Raw genomic sequence first — 14590 nt, 5'->3', positions numbered from 1 at the left:
TTGGTCCGCGCCCGCCGGCTGGAAACTTCGCCATGTTTGCGAGAGCAGCTGCCGCTCTGGCTTGACGGGCAAGAAATTCCGTAAATTTCAGGGAGATTCTTGGCTCCCGTATTTTCGGCAGCGCCAGCCTTACCGAGCAGGCTGTGTCTGAGAGGTGGGTCTCTAAAGGGGTGGTGAAAGGCAGCGCTGGAGGTGCCTGCCCGTGCCGAGCGAGTTTGTGACTGCGAAGTCATCGCCTTATCTTGCAGCTTTGGAGGAGCTTGCGATGTTCGTGTTTAAGCCACAGCTGATAGGGCAGGAGATGGTCGTACTTAAAAATCTTTTGCTGTTTTGAAAAAGAAGTAGGTTTGTAATCTCAAGTTTATGTATTTGCATATAAGGGGTAAGAATGCCACCCTAACTCTTTGGAGAAGTATAACAATCTAGTTTAACTCTATAAAGTTTCACTGAGTTTATAAACAAAAAATTTTTCCCCCGAGCCTTGCATGTAACTCAGGATGTGGTGGTTCTGTATGCGTAGGACATTGCTTGAGTTTTGTCTATGTACTACCATGCTGCAGTGCCATAGCAAGCTGAAGGGCACAGTCTTAAACAAAAGCTGCTTATCACAACGTTTTTTAATTTACCAAATTCTTTCTAACAGACTGTGAATTCAAGGAAACTCCAGACAAGTCCAAGGAGACTGGGGTATATACACCAGTTATGAGGGAGAGACTGGGTCAAAGCACAGCTGTTAAGGAAGTAGGGTTTGTGACTTTGGTGACAATATAGAGGCTGTCACATATGAAGATAATATGTTCTCAGAACTGCCACTGTTTAGCATATAAGTGCTGGATAAAAGAACAAAGTGTTCTTCAGTTTTGGTCAGCAGTAATAAGGTTCAGTGCTTGGTTGGGGGGGAAAGCATGTTGGAGGAACACATTTCACTTGAAGGTGGCTGGTTTCTTGTGAACTGAGACATGTCTGTTCTAAGTCTCTGGCAGTAAAACACCACTATTGAATTCTAATTACTGAAGGTCAGGAACAGCTGGCATTGGAGGATACATCTGTATTAGTATTTTAATTCAAATAAAGAGCGTGCTTTTGAAATGAGTTCCCAGCCATCCTTGCTTGCTGCACTTTGGTTCACGTCACAGTGTGATCTGGGAGTGCGTGAACTCTCTTCCTTTTGGAAGAAGCTAAAGCTTCAGAAGGTGCACTTCAGTTGTGAGTGGGTGTTGTCAGTCTAGACAAGAGCTAGTATAAAATAAACACACAAAAACATGTATAGTGTGGATGTTGGATCCTCAATAACTGTTTATTTCCACGGAGTTGGTGCTTTTTCTGTATTTAGTTGTTAATGTAGACATAGCCTGAGCCTACTGTCAGTAGAGCAGGTAAGTTGAATACAGTTGTAGCACAACAGGACCAGGGATTGATCCCTAAGCTTTCAGACCTATAACTGTGATACCTATTGCCTAAGCTGCAAGACTCAAGTTTCATAGCTTAAAGGCTGTAGGTCAGCTGCAAGGAGAATAATAAGTAAAAACCCCACGTGAAATAATCATCAATGTTGTAAACAACTTTTTCAGAAAATTTTTTTCAATAGTTCAATAGTTTTAATTTTCAATTCAACAGTTTCCATTATTGAATGGCTCCGAAGCTTAGAATGTTTAAAGAGTGCTGTAGCAGCATAAGGATAAATAGTTTTCCTTCTTGAAAGCATTTAATGCTTAAATGAATAAAATAATACTGCATATTTGCTGAAACAGTAACTGTTGGCATTTGTTGAATTACTTTTCCCTTCCTATGTTCACCCAGCCTTTGTGGCAATATAATGAATTAATGTTGTGCTTGTGTTACCGTCATCGTATTTGAGATCTTTCTGTTCTGTCTCAAGTGATTGGTTTAAAACATTCTGACATGTTTTGCTCTCTTAAGCTTCTCTTAGGGCTTCCTTTCTCAGTGAACCAGCATGATAATTATTAGCAGCCACTTTAAAAGTGCCTCTTACAATGGAAAAACTGAAGTTTTGCACTCTTTTTAAATCATCTTGTTTCCCAAAACACTGGTGAATTGAGCGGCTGGTATCTCTGTGTGTTAAGTAACTAAAATGGGTTATGGAGATAAGCTGGACAACTGATTGCCACTGCTGTACAAATTTTTTTTTTTAAACTTTGAGTTTGTTTTCCACCTGTTGCAAATTAGGAAGGTTTCCATTGCATCACTTCATTACAGCCTTTAGTTTCAAGTGTTCTGTATTTCAAGGTAGTTTCAGTGTCATGGCTGAAAAGCTACGGTAGTGAGGAAATTTTAAAATATGCATCAGTAGCAAAAATGTTTTTGTGATTAATACTTTTTTTTAAACAAGTTTTTATAAATGCTACATATTGCCAGCAGCTATGTTAAAGTAACTTCCATTTTTTCCTTAACTTTCCTGTGAATCAGTCCTCTTTTGGGTTAAAGGGAATCATCAGATTAAACACCCGGAGATTTATATTTCTAGCTTGGAAACTAGTAGCTGATCCCGTGTTCTCAAAACAAGTCCAACCTAAAAAGCTTGTTAGAATTGGGTCTGTAGTGTGTGTAGAATCCACTGAAAATTGCAAACTTGCTTTCTAGAGCCCAGTCTTGAATTTTTTTTTTTTATACAAAGGTTAATGTGTTGTGTGAAAGTCTGTGCAATAACAGTCCTTTCAAAAGCACTGCTAGACTGTTGCAACCTTTTGCCAGCAATTGTGCTGTTCTAACTTAAAAGCCTCTTGTCGATCCCCCTTCAACCTGCGCGTATTGGAGGATCTAAACAAAGCTCCCAGTTAGTTCAGGTTCTTATAGCTTGGGATTGACTCCAGCTTGACAGCGGCCTTAGCACTTTCCAGGTCTTACGGGATCTGAACAGAGGGCAACAGGAGTCTTCTCAGAGTAATGACCATAGACTAACAGTTACCTGATGCGGAGGAATAAATGCAAGCCAGGTTTGAATTGTTCTCCCTGAAAGGTTTCTTCTGACTTTTATTTTAGACATGGGAAAATCACTTTCTCACCTGCCTATGCACACGTGCAAGGAAGATGGCTATGATGGAGGCACAGTGTCTGATAATATGAGGAATGGGTTAGTTCACTCAGAATCACAAAATGAAGACGGCAGATGTGGAGATGTATCGCAATTTCCCTATGTGGAATTTACAGGAAGAGACAGCGTCACCTGCCCGACTTGCCAGGGAACGGGAAGAATTCCACGAGGTAAGTTTTCTTTATTTCTTTTTTTAATGTATAAATTTACCTCATAACCATGTGCAGCTGTAACTATAATAATTAGTAACAAATAGCTCTCCTAGCCAAGATGAAGTTTTTTCATCTTTTTGACTTTTTAGCACTAAGCATTTTGTTATGATTACACTGGATTAATGAAACAAATTGAGGCAGCTTTGGCTGTTACCTGTTGGGTCGTCTTCTGCCTGTACATGCCAGTGTTCCCTGCTTCTCAGCTTTAAATTAGCACATAATGCTAGCTCTTGCAAGTTGAATTTGCAAACCTTTATTTTTGTGACATTTTTTTAACTACCTATTTTAAACTATTTGAATCAATATATAACTTCGCAAAAATAGCTGCAAATACAGGGAGTGGGAAGTAGACCTGTGTTACACCACCTTTTCCCTGATTGATTATAGTGAATTTTCTTGCCCTCATTGCTGTCAGTGCCCGTCGTTTTCCTTTACCCTCCCTTTGTCCCATCTGTCCCTGCTAGGCAGAGGACCCCAGCTGAGAGTTGAAAATATATGGGATCTCTGGCTGCCTCGGGAAGGAGTAGGATACACAGCATTATCTTCATGCCTAACTGTTTTGTTTGCTTGCTGCCCTCATGCTTTGCTTTTCCTTTTCTTCTAATAAAACATTCTGCTTTATTATGCTTCTCTCTTATATGATAAGCCACCTGAGCAGCTATTTAGAAACAGACCTTTGAAAGGAGAATGCAGGATATCTGAAACTGGGCAAAAGGAGAGAGTGACAAATGCAGTGTGCCAAGGCACAGCTTTCTGCTTCAGCTGCAAGATCTTCCCTTTGATGGGGGGAAGGAACTGACGAGAAGTTTTCATGTTTGGTACTGCTTTGCTTTTGCCAGAACTCCTATCCAAAATAGATTACTGGGTGTAAAAGCTCTCAGAACTGATTTTGATCAGCAGCTTGGGAAAATTGACTGTGCCATATTGTCCTTGTACATGCGCTTCAGTCAGATTAGGTTCTGTATAGTTCACAAATACTTCTCTCACCTACAAATAAGTGGAAGGGGGTGCAGGATATCTAAATAGTTGCAAATATCGTGAGAGATTTGTGTTTTACGTGTTATACTTTGTACTATGATGTATTCTTTGAATACCTCTGAATTCAGCAAATTTGAATTGTGGAAAAGCTATGCAACTAAAAATTATCTTAACCAAAAGACTACAGAGAAGGAAGTTTGTTCTGTTAGCTTGCTGACTTGAAATACATATAATATCAATGGCAAGTTTTACTCAACATAGTGCTAGCTAAAAAGCAGCAATAGCAGGATTCCTATGTTGAAAAGCTTATTTCTTTGACTGTAGGATTCTTGGATGTAATACTTAGACAAATGTGAGTTAATTAATTTATTAAACATTTTGCAGTAACTATTAAAAATGCATGTTGTCCATGCATTCTAATGAAATAATGTGATTAAAGCTAGAACTTTACATGAGTTATTAGAAAAACAGGGCTGTCTTTTTAACTATTCCTCAGTACTTTAGGGAAAAAAAAAAATCATGTTTGGGTTTTTTTGAGGGGAGAGGGGAAAAATTAAGTGTTGACATAATGACTGCATGACTAGTAGGGAAGACTGTAACACATGACATGATGGCTAAACTGTATAATAAACACATGAAACTGCGCTTTGTTACTTGGTGTGTTGGTTTTGGCTGGGGTAGAGTTAATTTTCTTCGTAGTAGCTAGTATGAGGCTCTTTTAGATTTGTGCTGGTGTAGTTTAACCCCAGCTGGCAACTAAGCCCCATACAGCTGCTCACTCACTCCTCCTCGGTGGGATGGGGGAGAGAATCAGAAGAGTAAAAGTGAGAAAACTCGTGGGTTGAGGTAAAGACAGTTTAATAGGGAAAGCAAAAGCCATGCACGCAAGCAAAGCAAAACAAGGAATTCGTTCACTACTTCCCATCGGCAGGCAGGTGTTCAGCCATCTCCAGGAAAGCAGGGCTCCATCATGTGTAGCAGTTACTTGGGAAGACAAACGCCATCACTCTGAATGTCCCCCCCTTCGTTCTTCCCCCAGCTTTATATGCTGAGCATGACGTCATATGGTATGGGATATCCCTTTGGTCAGTTGGGGTCAGCTGTGTCCCCTCCCAACTTCTTGTGCATCCCCAGCCTGCTCGCTGGTGGGGTGGGGTGAGGAGCAGAAAAGGCCTTGACTCTGTGTAAGCCCTGCTCAGGAATAACAAAAACATCCCTGTGTTATCAACACTGTTTCCAGCACAAATCCAAAACACAGCCCCATACTAGCTACTATGAAGAAAATTAACTCTATCCCAGCCAAAACCAGCACGCTTGGACAGCTTTAGCTTTCCAGTATGATAAAGTATGAAAGTAAGACTGTGCTGTTTTGTTCAAAGGTTGAAGATGCTTCATTGAAATTGAGATGAAAATGTGTTTTAAATTGGTAGAGGTTTTTTAGAAGGTTGATGTTACATACTACTGCCTGCTTAGTTAGCATGCTTTGCTCAGCTTAGTGATTCAGTATGGAATCACTTCTAAATGGTTGATTAGCTAAGTGATAGTGCTGGTCAAATTCTGCATTTGCCTTAAAAGTGCAAATCTGTCTTGGTCCTGAGGCCTCTTTGTTCTTATAAGGATGAATCTCAATTCCATTTTTTTGTACAGCAAATAGCAGAAGCTATAAAGACAGATGCAGTCCATGTATTTTCAACAGCTCATCTGTGTTTGTGTTTTTTATTTCTACTCTTAAGATACATCCCTTTTAAAAATGCTGTCTAGTGAAGTAACTTGTTGCTTGGAGAAATTCCAGCAGATACTTTTTTGGCTTCCAGGGTGCTGCAGCTCAGTCCCATGAGAAATAGTTGTATATACCAGTGATTTCCAGAATGCAGTGTATGTATAACTTGTGTTGCCAAAGCCACCCAAACTGATACATGTATTTGTTTTTAAACAAACTTGACTTCTGCTTTTCAGAAGAGTACGTGTAGAATGCCTTCTGGATCAGTTCTTACTGCTCGAGCTTCTGAATGACTTTTTCCTGTGACTTTTTATGGTCTGGCATGGAGAGCAGGAAGCTTTATGTACCTCCATTTCTCTTGTAGAAATGGTGCCAGAGGCATTTGTTGCTGTTTTGGTCTTTGTGGGCTTGGTGGTTTTTCTTCTGTATTGTAAGCCATGATCTATTTCAGAAAGTGACATAAGCTACAGAAGTATTCTGCTTGGGCCTATCTGAAATTTAAATGTTTGTCTTTAGTGTTTATTCTTTGGTGCCATTAAGTTATAACCGGCACTCTTTGTTTGAAGCGACTGCAACAATACTTACTCGTTGTTTGTCTAAATTCTGAAAGTGTGTTTTTGTTTCCAGGGCAGGAAAATCAGCTGGTAGCATTAATTCCATACAGTGATCAGAGACTGAGGCCAAGAAGAACGTAAGTTAATAGTTAGTTGTGATACATGAATCTGCAGTTAATTATTCTCTTCTAGTTAAAATTCGGCAATTTAAAGGAGGTAGTGTCAAGAAGAATCAAGCAAAAAATCACTGGAATGTTTTCTTGCATTCAGTATTGAAAGAACCCTGCTCATGAGTAATATCAACCTTAACCTCTAACTCTTGGAGAGTTATTTATTAACAGGTGTGCATACTCCATCACGATATGTCTTACGAAGCTAAGTAATACTGTATGATCTCTTCATGTAGATATTTATCTGAATGTCTACAATAATTATGCAACTATTTATCAATCTCTAGCATCTTAATTGATTTAAGCAGATACATGTTCAGTGTTAAAGTCTGAGTAAAATGATAATTTCTTTGGGCCACTACTACGAAATAAGTCACCTAGAAATTCATTTGTAAAGCTCTGAGCAGCTAGCAAAATCAAGAAATTCATCATTCTGGTATAGAATTTTTAGATTTATTTTTTTTTCTAGGATCTACTTAAAGGTTTAATTACAATGCTCAGGGCTTCTTGTTCTGACACTTTTTGGTTTGGTTTTTTGTGGGGTTTTTGGTTTTTTTTGTTTTTTTTTTCCTTAATGTTTGGTTGTTTCTGTAGTAAATAGAAATGAGTACCAGGAAAAAAAATATACAATAGCTTCACATAATACTATCATGGATCATATATCTGATGTAATAGTAGTACAAATTTGAAACATCTTACTTTAGTCTTCTAATTTTGAGAAAATTGGAGCTGCAGTAGAGCATTTCTTTGTGTATTTTTTTTTATTATCATACACACACACACCCTCCTTTTATATTAGGTTAATTGTGAATTTCCTGTTCCTTAGCAGGAGTCTAACACTTTCCCTGAAAGTCTTTTATGACAAAGAATCCTGTGTAGGGGCATAGAAGAGCTTTATTCTTCTTTCTGGATGTGTTGTACAAGAGTCCTGCAGAATGACAAAAGTTCTGCTATAAACAAATTTTAAGAGGAAGTGCTCATGTTCAAAGCACATAAATATTTACCTCTTCTATTTTCCTCTTTTAAGTTACAAATGTTGGGATAAACACATGTTTTGAAACTTGATTTCTGATGTATATGCAAGAGTAACATCTCTAAGACATAGACATGAAGTGCAGCATAGTTCTTTTTCCCCCCTTTGGAAGGTAATGGAAGTTAGAAATAGAGTGAACTAGTTGTATTGACTAGTCATACTCCTTATCATTTAAAAGAAAATAACATGCCACTATTGTCTAATGTGCTTTTGACTCTGAAATGTGCTCTTTTTTTCCTCCAGAAAGCTCTACGTGACTGCTTCTGTAATTGTATGTTTACTACTTTCTGGGCTGGCTGTATTCTTCTTGTTTCCTCGCTCAATCGATGTTGAATACATTGGTGTGAAATCAGTATATGTCACTTATGAACAGGGTAGACGTATAATATATCTAAATATTACGGTAAGTCTAACTATCTGTTTGGGTGTTTGTAATGGATAAACTGTCACAGTAGTATCTCTTGTTGCATTTTATATAAATAGAAACTGTGGCCTAGCTGGTAAGCTTAGTTAGTGCCCTAAGAAATACAAGCAGATACAATGACCGGTTTGAAAAATGTAACTGGACCTGCTGTGGCTGGTTCCTGTAGGTGTAGCTGCAAGCTACCATTAGGTCTTCTATTTTCATGGGAACAGTGACTTTAGAGTTCTCTGCATTATTTTTTGAATATGAGTGAAAGGTGGTGTCTGTGTGTATGTAGGAATGTTATTGAATGCTGTCCTGGTGTTATGCATCTGTCAAAATTGGATTTGAGGAAAAATGGTTTCTTATTCACCTTAAAAATTAAAGGAGTTCTTTCCACATGCTTCTTGACTTCTTGGTAATGCAATCAATACAGGATTGCCTAAAGACTTTTGGCAGAGTTCCTCATTTTAAATAAAGCAAAGCAGCCATGGGAGAAAAGGATCCTGTGATAGCTAAATTTCCTGGAAGGAATAATTGAGGACATTATTTCCCTCCACAGTATTTGCACTGGAGGGAAGTTGTGCAGAAGTTTGTGCTGCTCAATATGTTTACAAAAAAACCTGAGAGAGGGGTTAGGTGATGGTCTCTTACCTCCCTCCCCCCCCAAATCCTAGAAGGCAGGAAAATAATACTTGCGTAATTTCAGGTATTACTGTCTCAAATTTAAAAATGTGTGCTTATCAAGATACATAGAATGGATAGCTGTTAGCGTTTTGTTTTGTTTTTCAGAACACACTAAATATAACAAACAACAACTATTATTCTGTTGAAGTGGCAAATATCACAGCCCAAGTTCAGTTTTCAAAAACAGTTATTGGCAAAGCACGGCTAAACAACATTACCAACATTGGTCCTCTGGATATGAAACAGGTAAATAGGGTAGGCTTTCAAAGTTGAATATGTGTTAATCTTCATGTACAGATCTACTCATTTATGTTTTCATTGCTTTTTTTTTATTTTTTTAGATTGACTATATGGTGCCCACAGTCATACAAGATGAAATGAGCTACATGTTGTAAGTGTACTCATCTCTAAATATCACACGGGCCTTGTTAAAAATTATGATGGTGCTAAAAACTACTTTTTTCAAAGTCAGCGGAAATGTATTGGAAGAGGTGTTGTGGCATTTTCTTTGTATGAGTTTAATAGTACTGCGAAATACTTAAACTACTGTTGTTTTAATAGTTTCGTATAGTGGCTTGCTGTACCTGGCTCTCAGCACTTTGAATGGTATCTCTATCCCAATGTTTTAGGCCTTGGCAATAGCTAGGACCTGCTGCTTTGGGGGACAAAAGTGCAAGAGTGTTCCCCTAACACATTCTCGAGTAACTTTCCCACAAATTTCTCTGGCAGTAGAGGGAATTTATATTTAATTCTGTAGAAATTAGAGGCTAATTTGTATTTCTTTTCTTCAGACCATGTGTGTACAATGGTAAGCAGTGTTTACAGTCTGTCCTTTAAACTTTAAGCTGTTTTATTCATAGCTTCTGAAAGTTCATTTGACCAACAGACTATTAGAACAGACTATTAGCTCAGTATATCTTGGTAACAAAACTAAATGTTAGTTCTCTTACACTGAAATGCAGGCTGAACAGAAAGAGTTAACTGCTGAGACTTCAGGTCTGTGTGCAGTTCCAGTGGATGCCAGCCCCTTTGGGATGGGAGAGAACCTTACAGCTTTGAAGTGTTGGAATAAATTGAAATAGTTATGGGGTATGAAATAGCAAATTGGGCACTAACTTTAAATAAGCAGAGGTACTTCTGTCACCTCTTAAAGGCATATAAGTTAGCGTTATGTAAACACTGAATCCTGCGAATCTGCTCATCCTTTGGATGCGTGAGGAGTAAATAAATGTGGCCTTCATAGAACTCATGCTGATACCTACCTAGTCGTGCTTTTGGTGCAATAATGCATTGAAGCTTCTTTCATGGTCAGTACTGTGGCCTTAATTTCAGTAATGCTGTTAAGAGTCTGTTCCCAGCAATAGCTGCAACTTTTAACTGCAAGCTGGTGACTAACCTTAGAAAAACCTGAGTGACTTTTGATGTGTAGAGAGATGCGGACAGGTAAAAGCTGCTCTGCCTGTGGCCTGAACTGGATGGATTTCAGGCTCTTCTGCTTGAAGGCTGCAGCCTTGGCAATAGTGTAGAACAATGATGTGCTTGCTGGTTCAGCTCGGAGGTGGATTGTACAGTCTTGGAGTAGAGGCAGAGAAACTGTCACGTGTCAGTGCCAGCAGTCTGGAATGTGGACTTACCCTCCTTCAGGACAGCAAGTGTTAGTGAACATTACTGGAAGAGCAGACTAATAGGTGGTTTGTACGCATGTGAAAATATTCATTGCTTCAGCACAGTGAACTAAGCATGGGCTATAACTGGTAATAAGAGACCCATAACTATAGAAGTTTGTGTCAATTAAGGATCTAAGTTCTTGTACAGGCTGATACTGCAAGGTCCTACTACTTGAGTAGCACTCACTAGCTTTGTTGTGATGTGTTTAAAATGTACTAAACAGAATTTGAACCACACATAAAACTATAGCTGTTCATTTTCTCCATATTTTCTGTACGTTGCACAGTTGGTATTAGTTGACCTCCCTGACCTGTTGACAGTTGTTGTTGTTGATGGGTTTCTACTCTTTCACTGTATTGTGAGTCTCAAAAGCCTGGGTTTGCTGTATGGAGCAACTCTGGAGACAGCAAGTGAGGTTTCTTAGTTTGAACACCCAGCCAACATCACTTCAGCTGGTCTTAGTGGGGGTTTGTGTTTGTTACTGTGTTTGGGTTTTTTCTCCATGCACAAATATTTAACTTTCCAGTGAAGGCCCTGGGATAATCTTTGTAGTACAGATACTATTGTGGGTTGGAGCACTGGGGGTTGTACAGTGGATCACATTTCATTGTTTCCCCAGCTAGTCAATTTAGGCTTTGTGTTAGTCATAACTAGCTAGTTGTTCAGATCCTGGAGAGTAGGTGTCCTGTAAAATTAGCTTAGGTTGAATACAGGAGATCTTAAAGACCTGAAATGTCTGCATGAAATCATCTGGATTCAGTAGACCTGTATGATGAAATCAGCATCATACAGGACATTTCCATCTGTTTATTTTATAAAGCTGGCTCAATGTGGAGTTTCCTAGCTACAGTTTTGTGCTGTGTGGTGTGTTTGGTTTTTGGGGTTTTTTTTTGTTTCCTTGGTTGGTTTGTATGTTTTGGTTTTTTTAGAACAGATTTACTTCCAGATAATCTGGACTTAAAAAAACAGTATGCTGATGTTGTACCTCTCTGCTTGTCGGCCAGTATGTGCTGTTGGATACGAGCTGGCTTTATATTATGTTACAGGTTGTCTAGATTTTGGATTAGAAAACTACAATAACTGAATATCTGGCATTATGGTCTAACTAAATCCTGTTATAAGCCTAGCAGGAAAAAAATCAAGGTATTTGTCATTACTATAGATACCAATATAAAACAACTTTTAATACTGAACTGTTTTATTTGTATTTTGATATAATTTGAATCACCTGTGTTCATTCACTGTTTAATACTTCATCATATGTTTGTTGGTGCTGGGGAAAAGAATGACAATGGCACGCAAATATTGTGGGTGGCTGCCATGCAATCATGTTGCGCTGATCACATGCCTTTCATTCCAGAGCTGATAAATTTGTGACCAAGAGCAATTGATTTAAGGAGGTGGCGGGGAAGTATACACTTACATAGTGCTCTGTGTAACTGGTATTTAGGTGCACGTCAGAAAATATAAGTCTGAAAAGGTATCTTGCAAGAAAACAGTAACTCTGACAATAACTTCAAAATATCTGCAGATTGGTTAAAGGTCACTTTGCATAATACAGAAGTGGATGAGTGCAAAAAAAAAAAAGGGACTTTCCTAAGTTCTTGATATTTTTTGAGCAAGAATAGCAAGCCTTCAAGACTTTTTTTGACAAATTGCTGCTTTTACATGAAAAGATGCTGAAGTTGGTGTAATGTTGATGTTTTGTTGTAAATTTTCCTTTCTGTACATAAATTTGATAAGATGAAGTGAAATTGCAAATTATGTCTATATCTGTTCATAGTAAAAGTCTTCATCAGTGACAAAGTGGTATTGACATGCTTTAATGTAGTTGTTCAGGTTAACTTTGGTTAGCTTCTGAAAGATGGAGTGACCACTGTCTCACAGGACACTTTTGTTGGCAAGCGTTACATGTAAGCAAGCTCATGTGAAAGCAAGACTATGTATATAAAAGTAGACCTAAGTGAGTATACAGTCACAGGCAGTGTTTTTAAAGAACTATTTTAGTTGCCATTGCTAGCAACTCTGTAGTCTCTGTATACACAGATAGCAGAATTTCCGGTTGAAGCCACAATTCTTGCTTTTTAGATAATTACCTGTAAAAGCTTGATGCAAATCTAACAATTGTTTTGTTTTGTTTTTTTGCAGTGACTTCTGTACTTTAGCATCTATCAAAGTGCATAACATAGTAGTGATGATGCAGTAAGTATGGAAACTTCCTATTTGTTGGAAACAACTTTAAAAGCCATGTAATTCTCATTGAAATATTACTCAAATATTTAATGCTGGAATCTGTGCATCATAGAAAAAATGAAATCAACTTGTTTTCTAGTGTAGTAGCTTCACAGTTCTTGAAACTGAACTGTGTCTTTAGACATGTTCTGGTAGTGTAGAGGCTTGAATAGGTGGAACTGTTATTACTGTATCTGCTCTGCAGTTGGGCTGTAGCCATGGAGCTACTAAGGTCTCAAATACTTTGAAATGAGTTTGTATATCAGCCTCTGTTCAAAAATTGCTGAGATCTTCGTGATCTTGAAGCAGTTACAGGCACGTGATACTCCGCCAGAGTCTGCTTTTTGTGACTTATTGCATAAATAGCAGCACGGTGGGGATTTTTGCGGGGGGGAAGGGCAGGGAAGAGGTGTAGACCGACCATGGCAGTTGCTTCTCTAACCATCATTTGTTTTCTCCTTGCAAAGCAAGGTATTAATGAGCAAACTTCAGCTTTACCATCTTCTTTAGGGGAAAAAAAGTCTGTGCTCAGGAAGGCAAATGTCTTTCTTGGAGAAAATCTGCAGTGGTAAACTAGTATTTTTTTAACTTTATTTAAAACTTTCTTCTTAATAATATTACATGTTTTGTTCCAAAACTTCTTCCTTAAAAACCCCAGTAACGTAGAAACACTGATCTTTAGAATAGGGAACTCAAATCTTTTACAAAACAAGTCTCTCTTCTGTTGTGTTTTTTTTTTTTTTTTAAGAGTGACGGTGACAACCTCGTACTTTGGCCACTCTGAGCAAATATCCCAGGAGAGATACCAGTATGTGGACTGTGGAGGAAACACAACCTACCAGCTGGGCCAGTCAGAATATTTAAATGTACTTCAGCCTCCGCAATAAAAGCACCTGTTGGTTAGTGTGGAATGACTGCTGTTGATGCTTGCAGAGATCATTTGAATAGGACTGGTACTACGTAAAGGGGAGAGTATGTGCATGTAAAGCATAGCAAACATGGTGACCTGATCACTTTAGATGCAAGGAGGGAGAAGGTGCAAAATGTACATAGATGCACTTGTTAAATGTTGTGTTTTCCCCTTCTGTTTGCTTTCTATTACTGTAAGCACTTCTGTCAAGTTGTGTGGCGGGAGGGAGAGGGGGAATATCAGATTCTTGAACTGAATTGGGACCTTTCCTTACAGTGTGGTACATCAACTTAGAGTAACTGTGTGTATGTCTGTGTTTAGATAAAATGTGTCACTAATGAGCATTTTAGAAAAATTGATACTCATAAATTTAAGTTTGTACTTCAGTTCTTGATATTTGACTATTGAAACTGGCAGTATTATTACTTAAGTAACAGATTACTTTGAGGTATCTGGGTGTGAAACTTCTGTTAGTAAACCAGTGGCGATAGTTCTTTATTTTGGGGTTCTACTTTTCATTTGCTATACATGATTAGAGGTGACATGCAGTCTGTGAAAGCCAGGAAAGCTCTCTTGGATGACACTATACTTGAATGTGCAGCTTCTAGAATCTGGCATCTTTTCATCCATATTCCCTCCTGCTACCTCTGGGATGTTATAAGGACAATGTATGTTGTTAGATTTAAAGTTGGGTTTAAAAACAAAACAAAAAACAACTCCCAGAATCATTACGGACAAAGGAAAAATTCAAGACTCTTGAAAATGAATGGATAAAGACTTTAATGGTGTCGTTCTACTTTGTTTTTTAGTAAACTTTTGAGTACAGCTATTAAAATCAAGATTGTGCAGTTGGAACTAGGTGGGAAACTGTTTGAGCATGGGTTTGGGCAGCTTGATGTAAATTTTCATCATTTTTATTATTTTAATATACTGTGTATCTAAGCTACTTTTAAGTGTTAATATGTTGGGGT

The 14590-nt window shown here is 38.3% G+C and overlaps 1 protein-coding gene across 1 annotated transcript; it reads left to right on the top strand.

Annotated features, from left to right (window-relative positions):
- Positions 1-3002: 3002 nt before the first annotated feature.
- Positions 3003-14299, top strand: TMEM106B (transmembrane protein 106B). The gene is made up of 7 exons (XM_009573769.1): positions 3003-3222; positions 6590-6653; positions 7963-8122; positions 8915-9055; positions 9151-9200; positions 12626-12679; positions 13458-14299. Exons 1-7 carry the CDS (start codon positions 3003-3005, stop codon positions 13594-13596), a joined length of 828 nt encoding a protein of 275 aa, XP_009572064.1. The 3' UTR covers positions 13597-14299.
- The last annotated feature ends 291 nt before the right edge of the window (positions 14300-14590 follow it).

The sequence above is a fragment of the Fulmarus glacialis genome, unplaced genomic scaffold (genome assembly GCF_000690835.1).
Source record: "Fulmarus glacialis isolate BGI_N327 unplaced genomic scaffold, ASM69083v1 scaffold7593, whole genome shotgun sequence".
In the NCBI taxonomy this organism is placed as follows: domain Eukaryota; kingdom Metazoa; phylum Chordata; class Aves; order Procellariiformes; family Procellariidae; genus Fulmarus; species Fulmarus glacialis.
Note: the sequence above shows the minus strand (reverse complement) of the source record. Positions and strands in the feature narration are given on the sequence as shown.

Bases quoted from the DNA above. Each gene is read 5' to 3' on its own strand.
- TMEM106B (XM_009573769.1), top strand. From the start codon at position 3,003: ATGGGAAAATCACTTTCTCACCTGCCTATGCACACGTGCAAGGAAGAT. The intron at 8,123-8,914 runs GTAAGTCTAACT...TTTGTTTTTCAG, and splicing joins TAATATATCTAAATATTACG to AACACACTAAATATAACAAA. The intron at 9,056-9,150 runs GTAAATAGGGTA...TTATTTTTTTAG, and splicing joins GTCCTCTGGATATGAAACAG to ATTGACTATATGGTGCCCAC.